Source organism: Eubalaena glacialis, chromosome 19 (assembly GCF_028564815.1).
Source record: "Eubalaena glacialis isolate mEubGla1 chromosome 19, mEubGla1.1.hap2.+ XY, whole genome shotgun sequence".
NCBI classification, from domain to species: domain Eukaryota; kingdom Metazoa; phylum Chordata; class Mammalia; order Artiodactyla; family Balaenidae; genus Eubalaena; species Eubalaena glacialis.
The window spans coordinates 63,367,701-63,383,915 of NC_083734.1; the positions used below are offsets into that span (position 1 = coordinate 63,367,701).

General features: G+C 54.8%; 1 protein-coding gene across 2 annotated transcripts in view; it reads left to right on the forward strand.

Moving 5' to 3' along the window:
* PRKCA (protein kinase C alpha) overlaps positions 1 to 15,431 on the forward strand; it is a 360,902-nt gene extending 345,471 nt beyond the window's left edge. For both annotated transcript variants that reach the window (XM_061175760.1, XM_061175761.1), the window contains one exon: positions 9,129 to 15,431. In XM_061175760.1, the coding sequence (XP_061031743.1) occupies positions 9,129 to 9,293 (165 nt within the window). In that variant the 3' untranslated portion in view covers positions 9,294 to 15,431. The remainder of the gene's footprint in view (positions 1 to 9,128) is intronic.
* The last annotated feature ends 784 nt before the right edge of the window (positions 15,432 to 16,215 follow it).

Sequence of the window (16,215 nt, forward strand, 5' to 3'; positions counted from 1 at the left end):
GACACAGAAAAGGAAGAAGCTGGGAAAAAATGCAGAAGCACAGGGGATGGGAGAGGCGGGAAGTGGAAGCCACGGTGGGTGCGAGCGGCCACAGGAACAAGCAGCAGACTTTTCGTCCCGAAGCAGAAGAGCGTCAAGGGCATGGGGACAGGTTGGAGGGCTCTGGTCCCTGGAGGGCTCATCCCTACAGCAAGCCCCCTGCACGGCCGCAGAGTGAGGCCCTTATCTCAGGGGAAGGGGCACCTCAGCGGTCTCCCGGGCACTGTGCTGGGGCGGGGAGACCACGTGCCAGGAGTAGGGGTGGCCGTTTCCACCTGCAGGAAGCAGCGTAAGGCACGCTGCCGTCAAGGCTGCCAGACACGCGGGGCTTGACACGGCGGCAGCAGAGGAGACCCGACGGCCTCTGAGTTACTCTGCGAGGGGGGTTCCCGGCTTTCTCGGGGGAAAGTGGAGTTCCCTCACCCAGAGCCAATTACAAAGTCAAAAGAGTTTCTAGATAAAGCACGGAGCTGCATACTCTCTGACGGGCAGTGTTGTTATTTAGAGAGAGATGCAGTGGTACCAGCCTGGCTTTCACTGCTGAGAAAACCATCAGGCAAATATTTCTGCCGGAGGCCCTTCCTAAATGTGTGCAGTGAACCCGATTCTGAGAGCAGCTCTCCTCCTCTGAGCAGTGTTTATAGCCCTGGCTGGCTAACGTGTCTGGCTTGGTGAGGTCTGCTAGATGCGTGTGTAGCAAGTGCTGGAGAATCAGTTTCCCTGAGATTTATCGTATTAAGGACTGTTGGCCCCTGGCTACCGTGAAATCAAGGCCTTGGTTATTGTAAATGCCAGCAGGAGGTGCCCGCAGTTATCCGGAGATCAGGCTTGCCTTGTAAGCTTGGGAGTCTCATGTTTGTTTTAGTTTTTACTTTCGTTTTGGACCCTCCGATGAAAGCTTGTTGCAGAGTCACTGACTTCCCTCAGAGAGCTGAGCTACCGTATCAGTGGGCAGCCAGCGCTTCCCTGGAGGGTCGGGGCTCCCACAGTGCCCTGGCTTTGCTCACCTTCCTGTCTCCCTGAAGCTGCACCAAAGTGCCTGGAAAATGTGGGGTTCCACCGTCCCAGTGCATGGCGCGATGCACTGGGTCCACGAAGAGGCTCCAGCAGAACGTTCCATCCACGGCAACATTAAGGGCAGGTCTGCAGTGCAGCGGCGGCCCGGGTTCTGTTCAAGGCCACACGGGAAGGAGGGCGGGGAGAGGGGCGACGGTGTCAGGTGGGGGGGACTGTGGCCGTCCCCCCGAGGGGGGCGAGTCTGGAGGCTCAGGGGTGCACCAGCTCCAAGAGGGAGTCGGGAGCCTGCCCTGCAGCCCCCCACGGCGGGAGAATCCGTGTCCCGTGTGCGATTGTGAAGGTGAAGATGACTTGCTAGAAAGCGGGCCCGTCCTCGCGTGCTGGTTTCTTTGGAAAAACCGAAGCCAAAGCAAAACCAGACAGCTGTGCGGTGATGCTGTCCTGGAGAGTGTTAGCTATGCAGCTTCCCTTCCTCCCTGTGGGAAAAAGCACAAAGCAAGCTGGTTCCAGTTTTCTCTTTACTCGCCTCTCTGTAAAGGAGGAGGTACCACGGAAGGACGATGGCCCAGCATCCTGAGCACTCCCTGAAGAAGGAAAGCTTTTTCTGTTTGCTTTTCCTGAAACCATAAAAGGCCTGCGTCTTAGTCCCTGCAGGCTGCCCTCAGAGGCACACGCGAGCCCGAGATCCTGAGCCAGTGTCACTTTGAATTTTGTAGGCGTTTATCCTGACTTATTCCTGTGAATAAAATGCCCAGGAACAGCCTTCACATCTCCATTCAGCCTACCCACGAGAAATAACAGTCTACACGAATATCGGAAGCAGAGAGTTAGTTGGTGCTTCTCTTTTTGAATTCTGTCCATGGGCACCGAGGGGCAGAAGAGCTGGTTCACAGGCCGGCCAGAAGCGTCCGCTGTACCAAAATGGTTATTAGAAACTCATCTACAAAGTGAACACTGAGAAACGTAGCCAGGACTGATGGGTGAGCAGAGCACCTTAGAAATAGGCCTGTCTATCTTAGGTGGGCTTTCTTGGGAAACTGCTGTCGTTATTTTATCAAAAAGAGACAGGAAAAGGAAGAGAAGGACTTTCCTCGGGTCTGCGGCGAGATGCACCGTCAGATTCACTTTCCTGATGGCCTCAAAGTCCTTTTTCTCACAGGGTCATTAGTTTGTTTAGATAGTTTGATGATGGTTTGATTATCAAGGTTAATGGAGTATTCTTTTTAATATTTTTTATTTATTTTGAAATAATTATTAATTTCAGACTTGCGGAAGAGTTGCAAAGGCAGTATAAAGAATTGCTGCATCCCCTTCACCCACATTCCCTCAGTGCTAACATTTCAGCACGTTCCCTGTGTCATTCTTCCTCTGCATCTCTGTGAGGGCGTGTAGGCAAGGACACACATGTACATATTTTCTTTTCTGAACCATTTGAAAGTAAGCTGCAGACTTACACCTAAATAATGCCTCTTTACACCTAAATAATTCCATGTGTGTTTCCTACAACTAAGGACATCCCATGGCACTGTATTCTTTTGATACTTGCTCTGAGAAGTTATTTATACGGGGTAGCAGCTCTCCAGGTAACAGGAGAAGAAGACCCCGGAGTGGACAGCAGCCTCGGGCCGCATCTAATCAGTTCTGCCAGGTGGCAGGTGGGGTTCATCCTCGTGACCTTTCCGTGGAACCAGCAGCAGTGATGCTAATTAAAATCAAGATTCTCAAGGCTCAGGGAGCTTCTCTGACAGCATACATACACTGACCAGCCCTGGGAGACTAGAACCTGCCATCTTGTGAGGCGCTGAGGTGGGATTTAAGCCTCGGAACCCGCCTAAGACAGCACCTTCTCCTTGGTGAATTAGAGGCAGGATGTCTTCCTATTTCTTGGTAATTATGCTCCCAGATGTTCTTCATTATCAATATGAGTAAGTAGCGCTCTCGCAAGGCTCAGGGAGCTGCCGGCGGGGAGTCACGGGGAATGCAGACCCTGCGGGCCTCGGGCCGAGGGAATGGACCAGTCCGGTACCCATGGTCCAGAGTGAAGGCCCCGTGATGCTGGGCATGACAACAGCCCCTCTTGGAAAAGCGGCCTTGAACGCCCTGGAGCTGGCCGTGCGTGTAAAGAAAGACCAGGTGGTGTGTGTGTCCTCATTCCAGAGGATACAGGCCACGGCAGGCCAGAGCCTCTGCCCTCAGACACACGGGGCTCTCACCTGCAGGAGCCTAATCGTTTAGTGTGTCTGTCTTCACAGCCGCCTCCAGGCCAGAAGTGGCCTTTCCTGAGAGGTGCGCTGAGGCGGCAGGTGAGGGGAGCCCTGTTTAATTTTGTCTGAGAAAATAGGGCCTGTCTCCAGGGAACGCTGGCAGGAGGTGAAAGAGGCCCCAGTCCCTTTTTAAAAAGTTATTGTTAAACTACAATCTCCTTGCGGTGAAAGAGACGGTTAAGCAGTAGAGAAGGATATAAAATGAAAAAGCGGGATCTCCCTCTCCCCAGGGGCCACTCCCGCGGCTCACTTGACGTTTCTGTAACCTTCCAGAAAGCTGTACGCGTGCGTGAATCTATACACTTTGTCCCTGCGTTGCTCACGTGGGCGTGTGGCCTCCTTTGCCTGGGGGCCGCTCCTTTCCTTTTGTCCCCAGGCCGGCACTGACTGTTTTCCACATCCTCTCCTCTGCCCATTCTCCTTCTCCAGACTTTCTGCACCAAAATGCACTGGCTTCAGTGGGCGTCCAGGCCTTCGGTGAGCACATCTCCAGAACCCTGGGTGACGCAATGCGCAAACTAACCTCACTTCTTCCTAACCCTTGGCGTGTGCGCCTGCTTGTGTTGGTCGTGCACGGAGGCCCCCCGCCCAGCATGCTGATCTTAGGAAGGGCAGACCCCCGGCTGCCGCCCGGCGGCCCAGCCCGCTCGCTGGACGGCTCCGTGGTGTGGACGTGACCTCCCAGGAGGCGCCCGCTCCTTTCTGCCGCGGGTTTAACGCCATGAAGGGTCCGGGAGCCGAGCCCATCGCGGGTCGTGTGCTCGCCACCCTCCACGGGGGCCGCGGCGCGGGGCCGAGGTCAGCTCCCCAGCCCGGGGCTCGGGACGCGGGGACGGCCCCCACCCTGAGAAGCTTCCTCTCTCCTTCGTTGCGCTGCGCACCTTTACTCTGGCTTCGTTCCGCACCCTCCGTGCTCCCCCGGGTTCGGTCTGGAGTTCCGCTCTGTAACGGCAGCGTGTTCGAGCTACTCACGCTCACCCTAAGTCCCGCGCCGGTGACCATGAGGTTAATTTCTACGTCGCCGAGACACCAAGGTGTACGGGACGGGCTTGAGACCACCACATGTGTGGTGCACTCTCGGTGGCCTCTGCCAGGTAAGCGTCACAGCTGGAGGCCCACAGCCCGGCTCAGGCTCCGTCCCTTCCCCACGGCCCCCCGCAAAGATGCGGAGGCTGTGAGCCGACCGGCCGTGCGCCACGCGGGGCTCCGGGTGGGGAGCAGAGCATCCCAGATCCCGCCCGGGGCTTTGCCACACGTCTGCCATCCCGATTTGTCCTGGATTCATTTTACTCATCGATGATTTCACCGAATGGGTGGGAGCGTCCAAAGAACAGAGGAGTGAAGTCCTGAATCCAGAGCTAAGGCAGGAGATAGACCGTTAATAGTGTTCCATTCGTCCTCCGCCTGTAATCAGTGGCCGTCTCCACGCCGGGCACGTGTGCTGCGTGTGGCGTCATAGGTCTGTACCAGGCCTGCTCATCTAGAAAGGGTGGCACACATGCCGTCCCTCTGACCTCACAACAGCCGTGGGAGGTGGGTGTTCGCGTCCCCATCTGTCTGTACAGAGAGGCACGTGCGCTGCCCGAGCCGACCCCGGCTCCCGGCCGCTGGTCGGGTGCTTCAGCCCCACCGTACCCCCCGTCTTCCCCTGGTGTCAAGTGCGTCACCGCGAACACGGAGGTCGTCCGGTCTGGGCGCACACGCTGGCCCAGCCGTGCTTGGGCCACTTCCTCCGCCCTCCCCACCCCGATCTTTGTCCCAACCAGTCGTGGGGACCTCACGTCCCACGGGCGTCCTGGCAGCTTCAGTTGGCAAAAAGTGTGGGTGGCCCTCGGAGCTGGGGCAGCGCGCACCCAGCCGTGGGGTTCTGCTCACAGCGAGTGCTGCCTTCACCTGCTGTGTCCTCAGGTGGCCAAGAGCGCTGAGGCCGTGGACACCCCAGTGTGCCTGTTGTCCCCCGCGCCCCCCATTCAGTCCCCGGGCCTCTTCTGGCTGCCTCTCAGATCCAAGATGGCGCCCGAGGCCCATCCCCCGCCAAGATGACGGCCCCGGTGAGGCCGGGTCACAGGTGGCCGGAAGACTCTTCTCTACCGTAAGAGACGATAGCTGGTTAAAGCCGTTGTTTGTCTTTTCCCCAGGGATCCAAAGGGCCCTGAGTTTCATTATCCCGTTCAGTGGGGGGTGGTGGCGCGGGTGGTGGTATGAGGACAGTTGCATTTTTTGCACAAACATCTTGATAGACAAGTAGTTCAAGATCTTCTCCAGTTTGATCTAAAGGAGGCTGTCTATTTCTGGCCTGATTTCGCTGAGTTGTGGAGTGCTCATTTTTAAAGCATGGAGAGACCCTCTGTGGTGGAAAAATAAGTGCTAATTCTCATCGAGCCAAACCGGTGGTAAAACCAGCCGAGCTCCCCCCGCCCCTTGGGGGGAGTGTCTTCTGTCCCGTGGGATCTCCCTCGGGGTAAAGTATCCTTCTGAGCCTTGGCTCTCAGCTCATCCTCAGACCCCGCCTTCAGCTCTTCCAGACCCTTCCCCCCACGGCTTGCCGAGACCCACTCATAGTCACAGAGCTTTCATTCCTTGCCTCCGCCTGCCCGCTCGGGGTTGGGTTGACCTGGTCTCCGCCATCCCCCTTGGCCCCCACCAGCAGCATGGTCACGGCCCGCAGCTTACACGCCGAGGATTTCCGTCCGTGCGTCGCCATCCCGGGCTTCGCGAGCTGCGCAGCCCTTTAGGAGGAGCTGCCTCTGGACACGGCTTTAGAACTTCACGTCCTCAAGCATCGTCCCCATCCCCAGGCTCCTCCGTGTTGATGGTCACGTGGTCCCCCTTCCGAGACCTTGGGATCTCTTTGTTTACTTTGTTTTTTATTTTTCTTTGGCGGTGAAGCCCTGGCTTTGAGAGATTCCCATTGGAAGGTGATCTGTGAGTACTCTGCAGAAGGGGCTCAGGGGAAAGTGTCAGTCTTTCCTTTGAGCCTTGTAGTTGCACAGAGGCTGTGTGATCTGTTCACAGGACAGATGGACCGACCTGGAGCTGGAGGGATGGGTCTCCAGCTAGCAGAGAGAGATTTCACCATGGCTCGCCTTCCTCTTCCTCTTAGGGACTTCACCTCCTTTTATTTTTTTCCCCAGAAATTCCTTCTCGCTCATCTTTGCGTAGTTAGTGAATATCAGGAATCAATGAAGGAAGTAACCTCTATTTGAGGAAGCACACGTCCCAGCTGCTGGGAGCACCCACAGTAGATTTGCTTGAAACCTTCCAGGCAATGGGTGTTGATTAATCGGGGTCCCGAAGGATGTTCTACTCAAAGCCAAGTCCACCGAGGCTATAACACTTGCGTACGAGACTTCTGCCTTGAGCTTCTGCAGCTTCTCCATTCTCTGCTCTCCAATCTGGCTGTTTTGCCTGGTTTCCTTGTTTGGCCTCCACCTTTGCCCTCACACTGACCTTGGGACGCACTGAGCCTTGCTTCGCAGTCGGAATATTCCAGGTTCTTCAGCCACAGCCCTGTGGACCTCGGGGCCACTGCCTCTTTGTGGTTACCCATCCCAGTCATGACAACCAAAAAGGAGTTCAGACGTTGCCAGATGTCCGCGGGGCGGGGGCAAGACCTTCCCTGGTTGAGAGCCACTGGTGTCTCCGAAGCAGGGCTCTTTCTTCCACTGGTGTCATCTTCACCGCGGGGTCTGAATGTGGTGCTCCGTGGACATCGGTTGGTTTCACTGACGTATCGAGTGCAGAGCCTTGCTTAGTTCTTGGGGAGAAACATCGTGCCCTTCTTCCTTGAAGAGTCCCTTGACTGCTTCACGGTGGCCTGTGCCTGTAAGGGGTGCAGGCCGCAGGCCCTGCTTCTGCTGACCTTTGTGCTCCTTGGAAAGGCGGAGTGTGAAGGGAAAGCCCCACCGTCCCACGTGCAGGCGGCAGGACCCGAGGGATGAGCGGGACCGACAGCGGGACCCCTGCAGAGTGACTGGAGGGGCCCCAGACAATCCCCCGACTCGTTCCCCCACGTACCCACCCAGCAGTCACTGCTCTGAACTCGCCTCCAGTTAAAAAGCAGGTGGTCGCTTACGAAAATAAAAACCACCCCAGAGGGCTTCCCTGGTGGCGCAGTGGTTGAGAGTCTGCCTGCCAACGCGGGGGACACGGGTTCGAGCCCTGGTCTGGGAAGATCCCACATGCCGCGGAGCAACTAGGCCCGTGAGCCACAACTACTGAGCCTGCACGTCTGGAGCCTGTGCTCCGCAACAAGAGAGGCCACGATAGTGAGAGGCCCGCGCACCGCGATGAAGAGTGGCCCCCGCTTGCCACAACTAGAGAAAGCCCTCGCACAGAAACAAAGACCCAACGCAGCCAAAAATCAATCAATTAATTAATTAATTAAAAAACAAAAAAACAAAAAAAAACCACCCCAGAAAGGAAAGGCATCAGCTAGGAAGACCTTACCTTGAATTTATGGCGTGCTTTCCACCGAGACAGGTTATTTGATAAGCGGGTGGGGAAAGTATAACGAAGCTAGATTCTTGGGGAGAGCTTCTAGAAGATGGGGAAGAGATGTGACAGAGGAGGTGAGAAAGTGCAGCCCGAGACTCAGCTGCCATTACAAAAATAGCGGCAGTAGGTGTCGTGCGCTCCCGCATGTGCTGGGCTGTGTGTGAAACACTGTACGTTCAACCTTCGTGGCAGCCCAGGAGGGGGGCCCCAGCTATTCTCCCCATTTTACAGATGAGGAGAAGGGGTGGACCCCTCTTCGCAGTCTATCTAGAGCCGTGCTCTGTTAAAGGTGCAAGGACGCCTTCGACTAGCTCAGAATCATTTCACTCTGCCTCGTAGTACCGGCCGGGGATGGAGGAGGAGATGGGTCACTGTGTCACCAGAACACCTCCCAGCACTCTGTCTCAGAGTCACCTGGGATCCTGGGACCCCAACATGCCACAGCCTTCCGGTGGCTGGGAAAGCGAACGGGACACCCCTTCCTCGTATTCGGGGTCAGGCTCCCAAAGCAGTGCTGCTTAAGCGGCTGGGTTTCCAGACCGCCCCCCGCCAGGGCAGCTCTGCCCGCAGCCCATCTTCACGAGGTGCCCTGGTGGACCCAGGGGGGAGGAATGAGTGTCCAGGACGGAGACTTTGCCTTCTCGGGGCACCAGCACAAACCTCGTCCAGACCGAAGCCACCGGCGACGCGTGCCACGGCGACCTGTCTGCTGGTTGACCAGATGTACCTAGACCGCCAAGCCCAGGAAAGAACGGCCCAGCCTCGCCACTATACCGACCCCTTCCTGGTTGAAGGTTAATTTCGGGGCTGAGATATTCTAGAACCTCCCAGTTGGAAGACAAGAATAACACAGCTTTTACTGTATTACAGATACGCTTGCAAAGAACCAGACGTGGGACAGTATCCCAGCCTCTCAGTTCAGGGGTCACTGCCCTCATTTCCACCCACGTCCCAGCCGTTCAGCGTGGACGTGTGCCCGCTGGCCCCGTGCCTGCGGCCTCGTGCTCGTGGCTCTGTGACGGGACGAGAGATAAAAGAGGCCGTCGTCGCTGTCACCTTCCCGGCAGCACGGCCCTCCCGCCTGGGGTGTCCGCCCCGAGGCTGCCGGATGGTTTACAGCTGAGTGGCTCTCTCTGATTGTTCGGTCCGCCTGGCTTGCGAATCCCATCGGCCTGCAAATCCTCCGGAACTCCTCCCGCCTAGGCAGCCCCGACGCCCCCGGCCACGCTCCTCCCCGCAGTGGCCCAGAGAGCTGCTGCCTGGGTCCGTAATAGCTACTGACCTCTCCTCCTTTCTCTTTTCTCTCCGCAGTGCGGCAAAGGAGCAGAGAACTTTGACAAGTTCTTCACGCGAGGGCAGCCCGTCTTAACGCCGCCCGACCAGCTGGTCATCGCCAACATCGACCAGTCTGATTTTGAAGGGTTCTCGTATGTCAACCCCCAGTTCGTGCACCCCACCATACAGAGCACAGTATGAAACTCAGCGTCGAGGGCAGGCGCCTCCCCAGCCCCGCCCCTGCCCCCAGCCCTGGGAAATGATCCTCAGCCCTAAAGTTTGAAGGCCACCGCCTTGCTTCCAGGTGGAGGCCTAAAAACCGTAGGGTTATTAGTCCACACGTGATCAGCTGTTCAGAGTCTCTCACGACCAAGAGCGTCACCTTGGCGGCAGACGATGTCATGTACAGCATCCAGTTTAATTGTGTAGAGGTCACATCTGGCGGTAGGTTAACCCTTCCTGGAAGGCAAACAGACTCTGCCCCCTTTTTTTTTTTTTTGGTACAATTTGACATGTTTTCCAAACCCTCTGTTGATTTTCACCATCCGGATCCCCCAACCAGACGTGTTCAAAGGAACCCGCCCCAGTCCAGGGGGCCGGAAACATCTCCACCCAAGACATCTTTGGAGTAAAAGAACGGGGAGCCCAGAGAGTGAGCAAGGCAGGACCTGGGGGAGGTGGGATTGGGGCTTCAGAAAACCCGCTGCTTGCATTCTCTGCCTCGATGGACACGGTCCCTAGAGCCCAAGAGGCCGGGAGGGATCTAGTCCCGTCTGCAAGCTCCCTGTTCCCAGATGCTGACACTCGTAACCCACTCACAGTAACGGTCCAGCAGTTACCAGTTTAAACAAAGAGAGGAAGCAAACCTCAGATGAGTGTTGGGGGCATCTGTCATCTTGTACCCTACTTGGCTGATAACTGTCTTGATACTTGCATTTCTTTTTAAGAGGCCAAATCTTCTAAGGACTCCGCTAAATGAGCATGTGAAATCATTTCAGATCAAGGGTAGATCAGTGTGCGTGTGACATTCATTTTAATCTCTGGGAGATTATTCTGGATCCAGGGTGCCATCAGCGATCATGCCACTACTCACAAGTGTTGTTAGCCAACCCCCCTCACACCGATACTTCGCTGCCTACTTCCTAAGAAGCCGAAGCGTACACCTCCCACCCCTTTTGTACTTATTTATTTAATAGGCTGCGGTGTTTATGAGAGTACGATGTACAGTAAGTTAATCCAAGTGTTGACTCTAACTTCAACCCCTAGAATTGATTTCCCTCACATCTCCAGCCCTCGACATCCTCTTGGGATGAACAATAGAGTTTTGGTCCCCCATTTCCGGTTCATGTTGAATGACACACCTGAAGCTGTAGAACAGGAAACCTGGATGCGTATCAGCTCAAAGAGGTTTTATTGCTAAAAGGATTTTAATATGTTTTGCAAAGGCATCATGCAATGAATTTTGCGTGTTTAGAATAAACCTTAATAACAAGTGAATCTATGTTATTGATATAATCGTATCAAGTACAAAAAGTATTATAATAATTTTATAAGACACAACTGTGCTATATTTGTGAAGGCTCTGGTTTCTAGTCTGCTTTTGTGATTAAGCGTTAGCTTCCTTCTGTGCCGCTGTGCTTCCTCTTCCCCACCCGGACTCCGTGTGTACCCTGCATTGGCACTGTGTGGGGCGTACTGATTTTTTATTGCAGTAGATCTAATTTCGAAGGTGAATGGCTACTTTGCATGATCAATTAGGCTTACATACACATATACATAAAAATATTTGATTCTACCTGCAAACAAAAGTTTCGTCGGGGGGCGGGTTACTGTCGAGGCGAGACTCCCTCTTAGCCTCTGAGCCCTGTCGCCTTCATCACGCTTCCGCCTGTGGTAGCAGATGTTCAGCTCCCGTGCCCCCAGTACGTTCGTGCAGATGTGGTGTCGTCACGGCCCACGGGCTGCACTTTGTTCGTTTAGTTCTTCCCTTCAGCCTTGTTGCTGTTGGAGACTCGGGGTAGGAGGGACGGGAGGATGCCCTTCCTGACACGGGTGTGTGGATGCCCCGGAAACGTGCTGTCCATCTCACCGTCCCCAGCACGCCCCGCCGTCGGCTCCCGCACGTGCAGACGTGGTGAGGCACAGCCAGGCCCTGGAGCTGTCAGCAGATGCTCTGGGGAGGCTGCAGAGGCTCTCCCAGATGTTGCTAGAAGTGGCCTTCCCCGTCTTGTAAGGAGCGCTTCCGTGGGACACAGCATCACAGCGCGGGGTCCTCGGGGGAGCCGGTCAGCAACAGCAGAAAGAAGGTTTACGAGGGACACGGTTGTCAGTCCTTACAGGGGGCTGCTCTGTTCCCCCTTGTTCCCCAGAAGCGGGTCCCAGCGAAGCGTCTTCTCATTTTTACTCTCTGGCTCATTGCCTGATTTTCAGCTGCCACACGACCGCTGAGGGGTCTTAGGGATGAGAGGCCTCGGCCGTCCTGGGAACCCTTGACTGGAGGAAGAGATGGGGTAGGGAACAGGTTAGACCAGAAAAAGAGCAAATTCTTCCGCCACCTTTTACGGACCATAGACTGAAGGGCTCCAGGGGGGCCCCGGCTGCGGAGCTGTGGCCCCATGGGTCCGTGCACGTCCGGGGGCCACACCTTCCCCAGGTGCATCTCGTTTGGTCTGATAGAAAAGGGACCCAAGTACAGAAAAAGCCTAAGAAGCAGAAGAGCCGGTCCCCCTGCCCTGGAATGGCGCAACGGCAGGACGACAGATCCCCAGCTAAGCCCCGGAGGTGAGGAAAGTCCCAGAAAGGAGCCCACGGGGTTGAACCACGTGTTCCCGAGCCCCTCGCTGCCTGCTCGTGCTAAGCCCCGGGCAGGTCACGCTGCCCTTCACACAGCCGACACATTTCCAAATTATTCATCTTTCTCTAGGAAATAGCCCAGCTGGTTTTTATCCTTTCTGAGTGTGTGGCAAAGTTTTAAAGGAAATACCGTGTCTGGGGGGCCCTGTACTCTGCGTGAGCGACTGCAGGCTTGAGGACAAACTTGGGGGGAAGACAGTAAAAACTCCAGTGCCCGCGAAGTGTTACCGTGATGGGGCGTGTTGGTACGTTGCCATGTCCCGAATGGAGATAGAAGCTAATGCTTTTAAAAAATCTGAGCAACCTGAGACAGTGCTGCTGAAAGCACACGTCATGCTGGTAACCGTTAGCAGAATGGATTGATGAAGGTCTGTGGCTTTATCCCCCTTCGTGGAGGTCACGTAAAATAAAGCCGCAGGGAAGGGGCTGCCGTTTCAAAGGGGCTGGGGTAACAAGGAGGCCCTGAAGGGCCAAGTCACTGAGGGACCCGGGAAGGGCCAGCCCCGGGCACGGCCTGTGTCGCCGGGGCCCGTGGAGGTCCAGGCCCGCAGGGGAATCCAGCCCGAGCTGGGTCCCCGCCAGACACTGTGACGCCAAAGGCCGTTCAGGTTGGTCCCGTGACCTTCCCCTGGGAGGCGGCTGCTCAGAGGCGGGACTTCCCTCCGAGGCTGCGGCCAGCGGGCGGGCGGCCCTCCTCTTGGCATCTCGTTCAGACCCACGAGGGGCTTGGTTTGAAGGAAGAATCCGGGGTGTGCAGCCCGCAGAGGTTAATGGGGGGTTCGCTCGAGGCTGGAACGATTCAGAAGGTCGATAGGAGACCCTGGGAACCGAGCGATGGCTCTTCATCATGTCTACTCCTATTTTGTTCACGTTCATGCAGAATCTCTGCCTTGTCGTGTCTTTGGAGATGGTTAGGCTTTCTTACTAGGATTTGGGGAGAAAACCAGAGGGTTAAGAGATCTCCGGAAACTTGGTCTGAGATGGTCAGCTAGGAGAGCGTGAGGACCCGGATTAATGCGATTCAGCGAACGACTGTCGAGCCCCTCTGAGCCGTGGTCCTTAGCCGTGGTCGGCAAGGAGCTTAGGGAAGAGCGGGTTTGAGTGCAGAAGGACTGACGGACACTTGCAGTAGGAGGAAGCCAGGAGGGAGGGGAGGCGAGGGCGTCCAGGGCGGGAGCTGCAGTTCCCGGAGGCTTAGCCGTCGGGTGGTGTCGGATGCGGTTGCTGGTCCTCCTCCGCGAGCATCTCCCAAGCGCCAGCAGCATCCTTCCTGCCCCCTTGAAGAGGCTCCCAGTTCTCTGGGTGGGGCCGAAGCATCCAGCAGGTGGGTTCGCACCCACTTTTCTCCTGTGACTTCCTGTAGCTGGGGGTCGGGGGGTGGAGCGGGGACAGAGCAAAAAAACTTAACACTGCAGGTCCCCCCCCACCTCCCCGATTCCCCAGAGCAGGCGGAATTGGAGTGTTTTGCTGCGTTTGTTTTCTCAGTACCGAAGGGGAGGACGAAGTGAGGGTCTTATGTTTTCAAAAGCCTCAGAAAGGAACACCATCTGACAGTCATCTTCTCACCTTGGTCTTAGGAAGTCGCCTATTTCTTGTACCATTTCCTGCTTCTTTAAGCCCAGCAGGGGCAGCGCTAAACGGTCATGATTGTGAACCTGACGCGGGGCAGGGACCCAGAGACGAAGACTCTCAGGGCCACGGGAACAGCAAAGGCCTGACAGCCACAGGAAGCAGAAGGCATTCTGGCTGTTAGTGACCACGCCCTAATTTGACAGGGAGTGTTGGGAAATATTTTTAAAACCTTTTCCTTGAGTTACTTGGGTTACATTTTATGAAATATACTGACTGTCAACATTTCTGTCATTTCCCGTCTGGGCTGATGCAGCAAATCTAGGGAATGCTGTGTATTTCTGTTGTGAGAAAGGTTCCCTGAGTTACGCGTGGGTGAAGGCAGCCGTGTAGAAATGGTGTTGACCGCAGTTCTGTTAATCCCGTCACGTCAGGGGCCCGTCGGGAGGGTTCAGAGTGGAATGACTGGGTCCCCAGTGCCTCTGACCTGTGTGATCGGCTGCCAGTTAATAGCTGTGCAGGTCCAGCTCTGTCATCAAACAGCCTTCAAATGACCCACGCTAAGGCCCACAGGTTCCAAGACTTTGCTGAAACCTTATGGAAGAAATTAATCTGTTAATTCCAACAGAACATCTGAATACACTGGGCTATTTGTACTTTTTTATAGAGAATTTGATTAACTCAATTCTTCCTTAGAAATGAGTTTTTAAAATAAAACTACTGACAGTTTCATAAGATTGCAATCACATGGAGCCTGTGGGAGGACTCAGCTGGGGTCAGCTAGAGCGCCCCCGTCCTGCAGCCCCCCTGCAGGATGTTCCCAGCCAGTGGGGTGTGGGGTCCTCATGACAATGACTGGCTGGGAGTCCAGGTGGAACATGTTAGCAGAATGATGCCCTCCGTGGTTTTAATGAGACACTGGGGACAACTGTCTAAAGTCTAGAAACTTTTGGACCACGGGAAAGATGGCTTTATCGTCCCCTTTCCAGATGCAGCTCTAGGATAGCTTTCCCGTTTCTTGCCCTGCGAGGCTCTGTGACCCTGCGGCCCGTTTCCTTGCTCTGCGAGGCTCTGCGACCACCTTTTGGCATGGGGGTGGGAGGCGCCTCCTCAGCTCTGTCTCCCATCCCCACGGGCCCCCAGGTCTCCCATATATGGTGAAAGTTCAGTGATGCCCTGTGAGAACTTGGTCCCTGGGCGACTCAGAACTACCCCAACGTCCCCAAGAAAGAAGCGGCAAATGTGCCCATTGGCATCATCTCTCGTGAGTAGACGGAACCCTACTTGTCAAGGCTACTTTATAAGAACCTTTTTTTCTAAAATAAGACAAAAGGTGGCTTTGCATTTTCTGATTAAGCAGCTCTGTCTTTGTCCCCTCTGCTTCACTTTAGGAGTATTTATTTCTGTGATTGTTGGTAGATTCTTGTTGATACTCTTCCTGGAAAAGTGTGATTCTTTTCTTGAGGGGATTAGTGGACTATTCAAAATCATCCATGAAGGCTGTTATCCTTTTGAGTCTAAAAATTCACCTCATATCTCTTCTATTAGGTTCTTTTCAAATGTCTTTTGTAGATGGTCAGAAACATTTGGAATCACTGCTTTGCTACATGAACTTGGGGGAAGGGTGGGCTGAAGGACAAGCCGTGTCTAAAGCATTCTTGAAAAGGATCCTATATCAGACCCCAAATTTGTATGGAGGAGGAAGAGGAAGAGATGGAGGTTGCAGTTTTCCCTTCTGTCAAGCGCCTGCTGGCAAAACGTAGAGGCCATTCAGCTGTCAGATCACATTTGGTTTATCGCAGGTGAAATGGATGTACAAATTACTGCATTGCTCTAATTCATATAACCTCTAATCTTTGTTTGCATGATACGCTTTGTTAGATACATTAACTGTAGTTTGGAAGCAAGTGTGTATGAATAAAGACAATGATCATTCCTTCGTGTCCTCGGTCTCATTTGCATCCCTCTGTGGCATCACAATTATTTTTCATCGTGTTCACCTGGCAGGTGTGGCATTTGAGTCTGGGTGCACCCTGTGGACGCTACTGTCTTTTCACCTGTGTCGTGTGTGCCTCTCCATTTAGGGTCACTGTCTTTATTTCCTAAAATACTTCCTGCTTTGAATTGAAACCCAAACAGTTACGGGGATAAAAATAGTGGCAGGTCATTTAGTCTTTCATTTACGGAGGCCAGGGCTTGTGCCAGCTGGGGAACAGCGCGGGCGGGAAGGTTGGCGTGGCCGCCGCCTGCCAGGTCCCTGCACCCCGAAACTGCACAGGACGCGCAGCAGCTGGTGAGGGTGTCGTCCCAAGACAGAGACCCACCCTGGAAGAAGGGCTGCAGAAGGAATTCAAATCTTGGGAATTTTTCTCCAGGAGCAGACATTTCCCACGCATCCTGTGGGCTGCACGGTGCGTTCAGCTTCAGGATTCCCCACGTTCAGTGTCAGCAGCCTTCACCCTGTACTTACTCACGGGTGAAAAACGGGGGGAAATTTTCACATGTGAACCAGGGAGCCTTCCAAAGTACACAGTGTCTTAAAACTCAACACTCTTGAGATTAGCCTCAAAAAGTATTAAAGACCAAGAAAACAAAACGAAACACTGCTTCTGAAAGCCGCGGCCGTCTCGGCTTGCTCGCTCACCTCCTTTTGGGGGGCTGCTCCCCACGCACGCTCTCGGGGTCATCCGATCCCGCCCCC